The sequence below is a fragment of the Ambystoma mexicanum genome, chromosome 5p (assembly GCF_040938575.1).
Source record: "Ambystoma mexicanum isolate Mex_15411 chromosome 5p, UKY_AmexF1_1, whole genome shotgun sequence".
Taxonomy (NCBI): domain Eukaryota; kingdom Metazoa; phylum Chordata; class Amphibia; order Caudata; family Ambystomatidae; genus Ambystoma; species Ambystoma mexicanum.
The window spans coordinates 1,210,336,523-1,210,351,096 of record NC_090930.1 but is presented as its reverse complement, the minus strand read 5'-3'; the positions used below and the strand labels follow the sequence as shown (position 1 = coordinate 1,210,351,096).

The window sequence follows — 14,574 nt, the reverse complement described above, 5'->3', positions numbered from 1 at the left end:
ACCCCAAGACCACCCTACCTTAACTAATACCCTTACCTCACCCCACACCTATATTTTAATAAAAATGTACCAACATTTTCGGAAAAAATCGGCAAGTTATTAGGTAATTTCTTCCTAATTTTTTTGGATTCAGTAATTTCTACATATAACGCCTGGCTGCTCTGTCTACGCTACCATATACTCTGGTTGTACATCCTTATACTAATAGTGGAGTCTTGTACTGTCTCATTTGAATGGTTTTGCTAAGCCCTTAGTTGAATTTCAGAAAAGCTGTCCTAACACCCTCAATGTTTCAAGTATGCTTAATGTGTTTGGGGTACTCTGTGGGTACTATTATTGACTTATGTGTGCTTCAGTGAAGTAGGTGGCATGCGTCCACTGCTTGGTATTCTATTCAAACATGTGAATCTATGAAATAATTTCCAATGCTGCAGTAGTCTTAGTTACTTACCTCTAACTGTATTTCTCCAGCATTGGTATCTTTTATAGATTCACATCCGCCCTCCTGCCTCCCCGTTGAGGATGCTCCTTAGGTAGGCCGTCATTGTAGCAGTCGCTACCAGGGCTCAAAATCTGAAGAGGGCTGCCTGAGTTGGAGTTTAAGCCCTGCCACCTAATTGGTTTGGGTGGTCAAAAGGGATCAAAATGAGGCAGTGGGATTAGGTAAGGCAGTGATTGTACAGGCATAGTGGGCAAACAGTATTGCTTTATCCTATGGGAAAGGTTTGTTTATTTTTAAATTACAGATAATAATTAAATTTCCAGTCTGACGGGGAATATGAAAAATACTACTGCTAGAGAAATACAGTTGCAGGAAAGTAACTGACATATCACTCTATAATCAGAAAAGTTATACAAAATCCAGCTCCATCTAAAAAACTGCTATGCGAGTCTATCTAAAATGGCAAATATCTGGGAGGACATAATCCATTAGAAGAAAAAATAACTTGCCCATGGTAATGTTCTTTTTGACAAAGCAAAGGATCCCAGGGTAGACCCTTGTTGCAAGCGTTCAGACTTTTCCAAGTGATGGGCAACTCGGCCAAATTCAGCTTTTCCCGTGGGTGCTCAAGTAGGGAACCCTCATGAGGATTCAATGTGGTAGAGGTAAGGGAATGAGTTGATTAACTTAACTGGCCTTTGGGTCTTTAGCTTAATCAAATTCTGTATTTTTATAGTGAATTAATAGGTTTGTTATGACAAGAAATTAAAGAAGTTCGGTATACTATGAACTATGTTCAAGGTTTTTGGATATCTTTTGCAGTATGCCACATACATGCAGACTGTGTATTCATTGCTGAGTCTTTGACCTCTTTCAGTGTTGTGCATTTTCTTTCCTTTCAGATTGGTAAAAAACTTATTCCAGCTTGCCAGAGAGGAGAAGCCATCCATTATCTTCATTGACGAGATTGATTCTCTGTGTGGCTCAAGAAGTGAAAATGAGAGTGAGGCAGCTAGAAGGATTAAGACAGAATTTCTAGTGCAAATGCAGGGTAAGATGTCTGAATAGAAGTTGAAATTAAACAAACATAATTTCATGAGTTCATGTATTGCGTTGCTCTGATCCAAGTACTTATGCACACAGTGAAGGTTCAAATGCACATTTGGAATCGGATTCTCACATTTTTGCACAAGTGCCCAGATTGTGCTATGTGCTACCTAATTTTAGCCACCAAGTGAAACCTTGAACTAGAAGAAAGGTAAATTCTGCAACTATCAAGTCAGGGGTGTGGTGTGGCAGTGGTGCAGAAATGTTTGATTGAATAGACTGGCGGTTTGCAAACCCCCATTGCAGGTGTAAGGAACTGTCTGGTGAAGGCTGTGTAATCATTCAAACTAATGGTAGAACCCTATTTACATTTGGTTTACCCTGAGTGCACATTCTCCATGCGTTAAATTGTGAATGAGGATTCAGGACAAAGCTTTCATTATATAGAAAACTAATTTAAACCGCAACATCTCTGCTAAATCTCTCAGCCTTCTTTTAACAGGTATGTCAGTGTTTCAAACAGCACTTTCAAAAACTAAATTTGAAGATGGACTGCTTGACCTTCCTGCGAGTAAATCGCTTGCAAAAAGAAAAATGTGTATGTCTTCTAGATTTCCTTCCATAGTATTTTTTTTTCAAAGCTTTATTTTCATTTTCACGAACAAACATTAAGGTATCACATAATCAGTTTTAGACCGTTGTTACTACTATTCCAACAAAACCTTGTAATTGTGTGTAAATTCTTAAAATGCAATCTTAATAGTAACATTTACAACATTTTTATTCCCTCCCATCCCCCCTTTGCAATTCCTCCCCCCCCCCCCTAACTGGAATGGTTCCGACTTCCATGTCGATGGTTGTTGTTGGCTGTGACTTGTTCATTCGTTAGATTACATTGATCTTGCCTATATGGCCGTTCTATCTCTTACTCGTCTGAGGAGCTTCAGTTTAGAATTGTTCTCATTAGCCTTGGCCTGAAATAGTATGCTTCTCTCTCCTTGACAAAGTGTATGAATGGGTCCCATGTTGCCAATCATTTTTTATGTCCTCCCTCTTTTAGGGCTCCCACTTTTCCCATTGCTAATATGTTCCATATTTTGACCCGCCAGCATGCTATCACCGGGCCCTCTGAGTTTTTCCAGCCTTGGGCCAGGGTCATCCTCGCCGCCATTAATAGTTGAGTGATGAGGGTGGCGTTGTTACCTGTCGCTGCATATATTCCTTCTACTTCGGTTCCCAATAGTACCACCCTTGGATCCTGTGGGAGTTGTCTCCCAGTGATTTATTTTATATATCCTAAAACCTCCTTCCAATACATCACGGCTTTGGGACAGGTCCACCACATGTGATAAAGGTCCCCTCTATTGCCACATTGCCTCCAGCAATCGGGGGGGTACGCAGGGTTCATTTTGTGGAACCTGTGTGGGGTTGGGTACCATCTGGAGCATATTTTGTATGCCGTCTCCTTAATGGCAGTGTACTTGGATGTTTTTTGAGCCCTCCTCCAGATTTGTCCCCATTCCTCCTCTGTGATGGGGGCACCCAAGTCCCTTTGCCAATTGTCTTTGTATGAGATTTTGTCCCCCATTTGTGCGTTATCTAGTAATTTGTATGTTCTTGCTAATGCCTTTGGTGTCAGACCCTCTTGTAGGGTGATTTCTAGTCCTATCGGGGTTCTGGTAGCTGCCTACTTAACCTCTTTGAGAGATCCAGTGCCTTATTTGTATGTATGCATACCTTTCTTTTTCCCCTATTCCAAATTTCTGCTTGCAGTCCTCGAATAGTAAGGGGGATCCCTCCTGAAAGAAGTCTCAGATAAATCGTCCGTGCTTGTCCCCAGTTCTCCCAGAACTTACTTTGCCTGCCTGGGGTAAAATCCAGGTTATGCGCCATTGGGGTAAAGGGTCCTAGGCCCGGCGCAATGTGACGTTTCCTAAGCGCTTTATCCCATCCCTTCAGTGATACTCTAGTAGCTACTAGTAGGTGTCCTTCTGCCCCGCTGGCCTCCTTCCGCAGCGCCTGTCGTGTTCCTAAGGGGAGGTTGGTCACCCTTTGTTCTATTCCTATCCATCCCTTTTGCGCATTCCCTCCCATCCATTTCAGCATTGGTGCTATTTGGGCAGCTAGTATGTATCTCTCGAAGTCTGGGATCCCAAGTCCTCCTAGTAGTGGTGGTCTGGTCAGTACACTCTTTTGCATTCTGTTTTTTTTGTGCCATGCTACACGAAGGTTGTCATTTCTTTTTGTAGGGCCCTGCTCATCTTGTGGGGTATTTCTACCGGGAGTGAACGTACCACATACTAGAGACTAGATAGTAGCGTCATCTTAAGTACGGCGATGCGTGCAAACCAGGACAATTCTTGGGTGTCCCATTTATTTAGGTCCTCCTTTAATTGTTTCCATAGCGGCGTTATATTTTCCCTGTATAGTTGTTTGTATTCTTTTGTTAGTTGGATGCCTAGGTATTCTATAGCCTTGGATTCCCATGTTAGTTGGAATTGTGCTTTTACTTCTTCAATTGCCCTCTCTTCAGTAATATTCAAAGCCTGTGATTTAGAGTAGTTAATGGTGAACCCCGATATCGTGGAAAATTCCCTTAGCCTCTCTAATGCTTTGGGTAGCGAGGTAGTGGTATCTTTAAAGAACAATAAAATATCGTCGCTGTATAATGCGATTTTATGCGTGGTCCCCCCAGCCACTACTCCCTTTACTTCTGGGTCCTGCCTTATAATTTCCACTACAGGCTTCATTGCCATTGCAAAAATCAAGGGAGATAACGAGCAGCCCTGTCGTGTACCTCTTTGTATTTGTATTCTTGTTGTCAGTATTCCATTGACCATGAAGGTCGTGGAAGGGAGCTGAAAATTCACCATCACCATTTTAAGAAAGGTGGGGTCACAACCATATTTCATCAGGACCAGGTTTAGATATGGCCAGTCCAGGCTATCGAATGCCTGCCGTGCATCTAGGGCGGCTATAGAAAATGTCTGCCCCGTCCTAGTTCCCAGATCTATTATGTCCACTGCCCTCTGAATGTTCTCTTGCGTGTGCCTCCCTGCAATGAATCCTGCCTGGTCCTCGTGGATAATTTTGGGTAGTACTTTTGCTAGTCTGGTTGCCAGGATTTTTCTGTAAGGTTTGGCATCGCTGTTAAGCAATGATACCTCCCATGGCTGGATGGATAGATGGCCTCCCATAGTGTATGCCTGAAAGATGACAAAACCGAGCTCATAATTCTTGCTTCCACCCCAACTTAAAAAAACTGGATCACAAATACGCCAGCTTTAACATAGATGGCAATCCTATTAATGTAGCCAAAGAAGTTAAAACGCTAGGGTTCTATCTAGACGCCACCATATCCTTACGTAAACAGGTTAGCTCCATGGCCTCCTCTACAGCTTACACCTGTAAATTAATGAGAGCAGCTAAATACTTCCTTTCGACCCAGAGCTGCACTACCTTAGCCCTAATACTGTCAAAAATGGATTATTGTAATGCCCTATACGTAGGTGCCAATAAATGTTACAAACAAAATCCAGATTTTGCAAAATAATGCTCTCAGAGCAGCTTTGAATAGCTCCAAAAAAGAACACATCCCCAACATTAGGAGAGCACACAACTGGCTCACCACCACTGACAAAATCTTGCTTAAGGTAGCTTCTCTGACGCACAAATGCCTCAACAATGCAGCCCCTTGCTACCTTATCGACAGAATCAAGAGATACTCCCCTCCCCCAACCGATCTACCAGAACTGCCAACGCAAATTTACTCGCAGTCCCTAGATTTAAACAAATCAAAACTGGCGGTAACAGCTTCCAGGTGAAAGCAGCCCAACATTGGAACTCCCTTCCACCTACCTTAAGGACACCTCAAACCTACCCCCACTTTAGGCGCAACTACATCCAGTGGATAAAGGAAAATGACCTCTAAACTCACCATGCTTGCCCTCCTTATGTACATTTGGAAATTGCTTTTTAATGTCTCTGTCCGTACCTGTACATGCACTTAACCATGTATACACCTGTAAATTACTGTACAGCACTGTAACCAAGCTGAGAATAACCTTGTTAGTCCTGTGCCCTGATACCCTCGAATCTGGCGCGCACTACAAATGAATAAAACAAACCAACATTACCAGTCTGTAGCTTGTGCACTCTGTGGGATCCTTACCCGGTTTGAGAATCAGAACTGTGGTTGAGTTTCCCATGTCGGGTGTAACTGCTCTGCTTTCCCTTATGTGATTGAAAAGATTTGTTAAAGGACCCAGTAGCTGGTTTCGGAATGCTTTGTAATACCCATTCCCCAGCCCATCCAGTCCCGGGGTCTTGTTAGGAGGAAGGTGTGTTATGGCATCACTTATCTCTTGTGCCGTTATGGGGGCTTGTAGGTTAAGGTTATCTTGATCAGTTATTTGAGGCAAGACGACTTTCGACATACAGTCTAACTGTGCGTGTGGGGGGGAGATTCTCCCTTTCGAGAAGGCCTTAATGAAACTTCTCCATTATATCGAATTTTCCTTTCTCCGATGTTTCCCCTTTAGAATTTTTAAGCTGCAGTATGTAGTTGCGGGACCTCTGTTTATTAAGTTTGTCTGCTAAGAATCTATTTGCTTCCCCCCCCCCCCCCCCCCCCGAGCACATAGTATGACTGCTTGGTATGTAACAGTGCTTGAGCGGTAAGGTCTGCCACATGGGTATCAAGCTGGGCTCTCGCCCTATGGAGGGTCCTTAATGTTTTGGGTGTTTGTCTGGCTTTGTGCTGCCCTTCCGCCTCCTGCAGTTCTGTCTCGAGTTTCTGCTTAATAATCCCCCTCTCTCCTGTGTATGCTGTAGTCCGAATGACTGCCTTCCCCGCATCCCAGATTGTTCCCCAGTTTGTTTCCCTGTTATTGCTGTCTTGGAAATAGTTATCCAGTACTTTCTCCACGTGTGATCTAAGGGCGATATCTCTGTGTATCATTTCATTTAAATTCCAGTTTCTACTGACTCAGGGCTTCTCCTCTATGGGAGCTATTTGCAGTAGGCCTGGGGCATGATCAGAGAGATACTGAGCTCCTATTTGTACATTGTCGACCTGTGGAATCAATGTGGTTGAGATCAGAATCATATCTATTCTTGAATACCCTCTATGGACCGCTGAGTAATGAGTAAATTCTTTTTCTTCCTCGTGGAAGAACTTCCACGTTTAAACAACTTCTAAGTCCCTGAATAATTCACCCAGAGCCTGCCTGTTCCTTCCGTTGGCAGCAGTAGGGGGAAGGGTTTTGTCCAGGGCTGGATCCATTACACAATTGAAATATGCTCCAATTATAATTTGCCCCTCGCACCAACTCCCCAACTTTTGCAATATTTCACCCAGGAACAGGTGCTGTCTTTCGTTTGGGACGTATATCGCAATTAATGTGTATCTTTGTTCGTGGAGCTTCTCCTTGAGGAGCAAGAATCTGCCCTCTGTATCTCTACATATGGATGTTTTTTTAAATGCTACTCTAGCACTTAACGAGATCGCCACCCCTTTAGTTTTCTTTCCCCCTGAGGCAAATTATTTTCCAGGAAATGCTCTGTGGGCCATTCTTCTTTCATCTATCGGGAGCATATGTGGTTCCTGTAAGAAAACGATTGCTGCCTGAAGCTCAACTAATAGCATTAAGATGGAACGCCACTTCTTGGGCGAGTTAAGACTCTGCACATTTAGGGTCACAACCTTCATCTCAGCCATAACCCTGGTATCTGTTACTTCTCATTGAGTGCTCTGTCCTTTCCCACAGCAAGTGTTACACATACTGCTTTGTTGCGAACCATTCCCCAAGCATTTCCACGCTTAACTGAACATCAATAGTTAGTACCCCCCTAGTCTTTTCCCTCCCACCCACTCCCCTCACCCCTCCCTTCTATTGGGACCAAGGATTTGTTGATCCTTCTCCGAGTTCCCCTCGGAGCGTTGGAGCCCATATTTTCCCAAGCGTCACCCTCGACCGAACAGGTCCGTGTCCTGAAAATAGGTTCCAAGGTGTCCCCCTCTCCCCTACCCGCCCGGGCTTACTTCATCCTTATTTCCATCCTTTCTTTCGTTATCTCTCCCGTGTGAACTCCAGCCTCCCTGTCAGATCTGGACAAAGGTTTGTAGTCTCCCCGTCCTTGTTAGGATGCGTATGTTCCTATCTTTGAGCCTCATTTTGGCCTTGGTCCTTTTTAAAGTGGGTACTTTGCCTCATCTTCTATTGTCTGTTGACCATTCCCATTTTCTGGGTCCTACCTCTTTGTCTTTGATTCTCTCCTGTACGCATGCAGGGTTCTTCTTCAATCTGGAGTAGGGCCATCCCCTCTTCGCAGGTGGAGATCCGCTGAGGTTTACCTTCCCACATAAATTGAAGGCCGAAGGGGTATGCCCATCTGTAAGTGATTCCCTTAGCTTTCAGTGCCCTTGTGGCCGGCTGCATCAGTCTCCTTTTATGTAATGTGGAAGGTTCTAGGCACTGAAACAGTTGGATCTGCTTTCCGTTGATGGAGACAGTTTGTTGTTTTCATGCTGCTTGTAGTATCTCCTCTTTCACTGAGTAAGAGGACATTGCCAATAGAACATCTCTGACTAGTCCCGGGTTCGCTTTTCTTGGGCCCCACTCCATGTATTCTGTCTGAGTATGTCTTCTGGTGATGTGCCATTGAGCATGCTACTAAAGCATTGTTGCATTGTATCTGAGGTCTTTGTCCCCTATTGTTTCGTCCAGGCCTTTAACCCGTATGTTAGACCTCCGCGATCTATTCTCGAGATCTCTGCTTGCAGTTCTAGATTGTGTGTTGCTCTGGCAATTTGTTCGAGGAGGATACTATTCTGTCTTGAATCTTCGGCTGTCTCTGAGAGACCCAGTTCTTTGGCGTCCACTCTTGCCCCCAGATCTGCGATGTCCCTTTTCACCTCTTGTAAGGAGGATCTTAGTTCCTCTCTTATTGAGCTTAGTTGATTTTGAAGCAACTCCATCATCCTGCTTTCCAAGCTCTTTAAACATTCCTGCATGTCCTCCTCATTTAGCGCCATTTCTTCCGTGACTCCTTTGGAACTTGGTTCTTCTGTGTTGCCCCTGTGCTGAGTTCCTTCTCAATGTTGTCTCCAGCAGTGTCGCAGTTATCCACTCTGTGTCTTGGTGGTCTTCTTGGGTCTTGCTGAGGTGTTCTTGGCTTTGGTCCCTGGCATTTGTGTGTTACGCCTGCTCAACGGGACAATTGCTGTTCTCACTGGGTGCCCCTGGGTGCCTGTGTGTCGGCCGTGGCCCTCACCAGCTGTCCCCTGACAGCGCTGGGTTGTTAGGATTGAATTAATTTTCACTTTGGTTTTGGGAGCCTTTGTTTACTTTATGCGCTGCGTACTTCAGTCGCTGTTGCTTTCAGGTGTGAGAGGCGGGTGTGAATCTCTTTTGGGAATGCGTTCCAAGGAGATATGTAGGTGTTACAGTGGTGTGGGGCAATCTGGTCATCCCCTTTTGGGGTCTTTGTCGCTCGCAGTGCGCTTGAGGAACGTCCACAGGCCAGTTGTCCCCAACCCGGTATGTTTCCGTTCCAAATGTGTGTATGCTTCGGGTATTGACCTCTTACGTGTGTGCCTTTGTGGGCTTTTGTGCAGCCCATTCCACCCTCTGTTAGGGTATTGAAGTCCCGGGCCCGGTGGTGTGCGAGTGATCCTGGGTCTCAGGGTCTGCTGACCCCATCCGAAATACCACTGAATTCGATCCGAGAGCTTGAGCACCCACACTCCCAGCTTCTGGGGCAGGCCCTTTTGGAGTTTGTTGTTGCTAGGCTCCTCTGTGCTTCTGTGGGGGGCCTATGGCCCGCGCTTAATGTATTCTCAGTGGGGGGGCGTGCCTACCCCTAACCACCGATGGGTTACAAAAGTTTTGTTGATTGTGCCCCTGTACCTCCAGTTTAGTTGTTCCCGTTCTTTTCTCGGCAGCCGTGTTGTGACGGCGGTTCCATCTGTAACGCACTAGCTCCCCTTTCCAATGCCGATTGGGTGGAGAAAGGCGGCCCGTTATTTTTATTTTCTTCCCCTTTTCTTCTCCTCGTAACACGTGTGTTTTGGGGGTTCAGCCCTGAGGCTTAACACCGGCCGTATCTCAGCCTGCGTGAGTGGTGTGTGATGCACCTCTTGAGCGCCGTCTCATCCGCGGATCGGGCCGCCGTGTCTGCTGGTGGGAGGCTTCTGCTTCGGAGCGCAGTGTCCTGTGTGGCGCTGCAGCGTCCCGTCTCTTCCCCTCGAGGCACTGTTCTGGGCACTGCTGGAATTTCTTCCCTGGATGTCCGCTCACCTTGTGGCCGCCCTCCGGAGGCAATGCTGTTCTGTTCTTGTCCTATTTTACTGATTCTCCATCTCGAACTTTGCACCTTAAGGTCCTGAAGTTCACTGCTGCAACTTTGAGGCTGTTCCCTGTATTTTTCGAAGCTTAACCACTTCTTAATTCGCCTTTCGTTTTCCTGGGCGGAGCGCAGAGTTGCGTGACTTCACCAGGTGGCGGCCATCTTGGAAACCTCCTTAGTATTTCTATGCATGTGAAAAGTGCACATTTGTCATTTTTCAATGGGCATTTTAAAGTGGGAAGACCGGCTGCCATCTAAAAACCCTTCCCTTTTTTCATTAAGTTGTCAGTGCTAGTATCAGGACCCGGCTCAGTTTTATAACTAGGGAATCACTTCAATTACATTTATTTTCTAGGCATGTGCAAAGTGACATATTATATTATATGGCTCCCAGTTTGTACGTGGCCATTACACAGCAGAGGATTCCGAGATCTCCCAATATACACACCATTTGGTTCTATTTAATCAAATCCAACGTTTCCAGAAGCACAAATTTCTGAAATAGCGTTGTATAAAAAAAAAAAGAAATTCTGAAATTGTTATACATTTTCCAGGATGTACAGCCACTTGCTATACTCTTAAACCCTTCAGTTCTTTCACACATAAGAGTGGCTAGGATTGAGCCTATTCCCCTTTAGAGCATACCCCCTGATATATTTCCCCTTGGCATTATTCATGCAGGAATTTCTTTTTGGCTGTCTCCCAGACAGGTGGGTTCCCTCTCGATGAGTGTCTACATCCTCCCCCTTTTAGTAACTGGTGGACAAGATGGGTCAGCTTCCAACCACTGCCTGATCCCCTCCTTCTGTATTGGGCCTGTCTGCTTTCTTTCCCACAGATAGAGCCCTGGGGTTGTATTCCATATATGCCTCTCACAATGATCTGCCAGCAATTCAAGTTGTGTTCAAATTAAAACAAGTTGTTTTTTTCTCCTTCCTGTTGTGAGTCTTCTTTATTTATCTCCTTCTTCCAATCAGTCTGCCAGTCAATCCATCAGTTAGAGTCCCTTCAATCTATGGGTTTTGACTTTTCTAAATTAGAAACCACTCCCTTTAGAGGTGTGTATAATTTCTCGGTTTTGATTGGTATTCTAAAAGTGACATCACTGTAAACCATCCCCCTTGTTCCCATTGGGCATATTAATGAAGAGGGCAGTCTAATGGGAGTAACTTCTAAACCCAGTTAACCTCCCATTTCATGGAATGTAATCATCGCGAGTTCTACATTAAACAACTGTGATATTATAATACATTATGTTCCTCGCATGTGATTAAGTTAACTAATTAGTTTTCCAGATAGCTCTCACGGAGGTGAGTCAAATTTTGCTAGTCTCATCTCGGTATGACATGATGTGCGTGTGACAGATTTTTGCTTTTAATTCTGATACTGTCACATACATATTCTATTCCCATCTCAGACTATCGGCACAGACATTAGGATATATGAAATCCCTGACTAGTAACGTTTCTGTGCTGAAATATCTACATTTGTATAATTTGCATAACTATCAAAAAACAATAATTTTGCAACCTGAGATTTATTTTTTACATTTGCCACAACCTTCCTATCAAGATATTCAAGAAAATGTGAACCCATATGTAAAACTTAAAAATGCAATTATTTTACTTTTTCATCTCTCGTTTATGCTGCATCTCCTTTTCCCTGTGTTGCAGTTCCGTCATTTCTTTGTCTCTCATCTCAGACTGAAGTTCCAGTTTCCTGAATTCAAGCTGCATTTTCATTGTTTCTATTTCTAGTCAGCTCATTTGACATGTTAGGTACAGGTAGGGGTACGGTCAGAGGTTTGGCAGGTAGATTCAAATTTAAATTTTCATCCACATCTTCTCCCTCATTATCTGCAAGTTGAGGGCTAATAGTTCAACTTTGACCATCGTTGTCTTCTAGATCTATTCTGGAAGTAGGGATTATAGGCCTACTTACAGTTTGGTAATCCAACAAGTTTTGGATGAATGCAGTTTTTTTCCTTTTGTACGGAGACATTTATCTTTACACATGTCTTTCAGTTTTTCAACACTAAGAGACATAAAAGCTTCTGCCTTATAGTTTTCCCGAGTGGACACAGTTTTAGTACTTTACAGTATAGTGACCTGGAGGATGGATTCTTTGTGCAATACACCAGAAATTAGTGTAATCCAACCTACACAAATCCCACTAGCTGTAACAACAGTGTTTTTTTTTCCTAAAGTTCTACTGGCAGTAGGATTTTAGAAAGCCATCCCTGTGGTTTGTAGAGCCCCAACTCTTTGTGTCAGCCTGTACTAGCTGAGGACCTTGGTAGAGTGGCAGAGCAGTCAGGCTTATTTTAAAAGGAAGATGTGAGCTGTTGGTAAGTACACTGAATCTTAGCTAGACAGGCATAACAAAGATGCACTTGCACATATTATAAAAAGTATATATTGTATTTATACCAGAATCACTTTAAATACTTCAGACGTTTAAACTAGAACACTAAGGATTACTTGATAATAGACTTCAAAGGTTACGTTCACTTTTGTGTGTGTTCGCAGTTACATTTGCAGCAACGTTAGAAAGAGAAAAGACAATGCTATCGTATTATCGTTTATTCCGCACTTTTGACGTTTTGAACGGTTTATACAGTAATACATTTACTCTCCAAACACATACAGTAGTCGCTTCAAGGGAGGACAATGGTTAGTTAGTGCAACATGAGCTTAGTTGAAGGTTCTAGAGATTTTCTTTTCGCCTATTAAGTGTTTTAAGTCCCAAAATGCAACACTATCTAAAGGCAGTTCGGAGAGAGCTTGAAGTCTTGACAAGCAGCGAATTACAAAGTTCCTGTGGATTTCTTACAGTGTCTACAGTTATTGAAGCAGCAAGTTAACAACTAACATGGGAGACCTTTAAAGGGACGCGAGAAAGGATTTGAAGTAACAGGGGGTTGCTTCGACACCTCCACATGCACTCCAACGCTCTGAAGCGACTTCTTGGAATCAGGTAAGCAATATCTTTTTCCCCACAGTAGCTTAGGTTAGAAGAAAATGTTCGTGCTGGATGCTCTGTGATGGTGCATCTCTGGACCCAACCTCTGGATTCCTTGGTCTGGTGACTGAAGACAGGACAATGAACAGGATATCTCAGCAGCAGTCTCGAGGGAGGTCTTGTAGCACGACTTTCAGCAGCTTCTTGTTTCACTCTGCGGTTTTGGCACCTTTTCTGCAGCACCAACAAAGGACATGGATCGCCCGGTCAATCTTCTTCACTTCCTGAAGTCACACACTGGTCAGGGGGTCTGAGCAAGTTGAATCAAATCTCTTGAGTGTCCTGATCAGATGTTTGACCATTTGCTATACGATTTGAAAGTTGGCCAGTACCATCTTGGTGAATTCCGGTCCACATCCAAACCCCTCCAGGACTAGTTTTAGATATTCCCAATCCAGACTGTCAAAGGCCTGTCTAGCATCTAGAGCGGCTGTTGAAAATCATTGTTTTGTTATCGTTCCAATATGGATGATGTCTATGGCTCGTCTCACATTGTCTTGTGTGTGTCTCTGCCCGTTACGAAACCTGCCTGGTCCTCGTGTATGATTTCTGGGAGGACTCATCAGTCTGTTTGCTAATATCTTAGCGTAAATCTTAGTATAAGTGTTTAAGAGTGCAATGGGACGGTAGCTCGCACACTCTTCTGGGTCTTTACCTGGTTTCAGAGGTAATATCGTCATAGACCTCCCCATATCTGCCGTGATCGATCCCCTCTCCCTAATGACGTTGAGTGCCAGCACCACACCTGTGTGAGTGGGGCTAGCAGCTGTGAGCGTAATGTTTTATAGTAGCCGTTTTCCAGGCTGTCCGGGCCCAGAGTTTTGTTCACTGGTAACTGAGATAGCGTTGTTGACCTCTTGGGCCGTAATCGGGCCCCCTAGTGTATTCCTGTCCTGTTCTGTGATTTTGGGTTAGGGGCGTTGCCAACATGTAGGATCTCTGGTTTTCAGGATCGAGACTAGCACTATGTAACAGTTCTTCATGGAACTGTACTATTATTTCGAAGGGATTGTGTCCTCCGACGTATTCCTTATCTTTGATAATTCGTCTCCAGCTTGCTGGTCTCAGAAATGTTTTCTCTGTAGAGGGCGCTGCGCGTCGACGTCTGCCGAGTCGATGTCCCTCGACAGCCACCGTATCGGCGCTGATGTCACCATGCCCATAAATAGCCACGCGCGGCGTCTGTTGCTCAGTTCCGTTTTTCCGCACTTCGTGGGGCCTCGGAATATCGTTGCTCAGTTCAGTCAGATAAAACCCCTTATATTTACTCGAATACCAACTTGTTCTCAATGGCTTCTTCATCGGAACCGACGACTCCGCGGTCCGGCTTCAAAAAATGTCGTGACTGCGGTAAGAAAATGTCAATAACAGATCCACACAGGATCTGCTTGTGGTGCTTGGGAGTCGAGCACCATTGTTCGGAGTGCGAGGACTGCATGTCCATGACGGCGAAAGATTTGAAGGAGCGCAAGGGGAAGCTCGAGAGAGTTAAGTCAGTCAAAACCTCCTCGAAAGTTTCTTCGGTCGAGGCTTTCGTCAACTCGCCGTCAAAAGCATTCCCATTCCAGGTCTCGAAGTAGCTCCCACCATTCGTCGAGATCTAGACACTCAAAGAAGAGACGTCGAAGATACCCTTCCTCGTCTTCTGCTTCCCCAGAAAGGGTCTCCTGCCCCACAAAACACAGCTCTCAGGCTGAGTGGGAGGAATTCAGGAA

General features: G+C 44.6%; 1 protein-coding gene across 1 annotated transcript in view; it reads left to right on the top strand.

Moving 5' to 3' along the window:
- Nucleotides 1-14,574, top strand: part of VPS4B (vacuolar protein sorting 4 homolog B) — a 582,532-nt gene that overhangs the window by 295,994 nt on the left and 271,964 nt on the right. Inside the window, exon 7 of the mRNA XM_069613692.1 lies at nt 1,345-1,493. Within this exon, the coding sequence (XP_069469793.1) occupies nt 1,345-1,493 (149 nt within the window). The remainder of the gene's footprint in view (nt 1-1,344; nt 1,494-14,574) is intronic.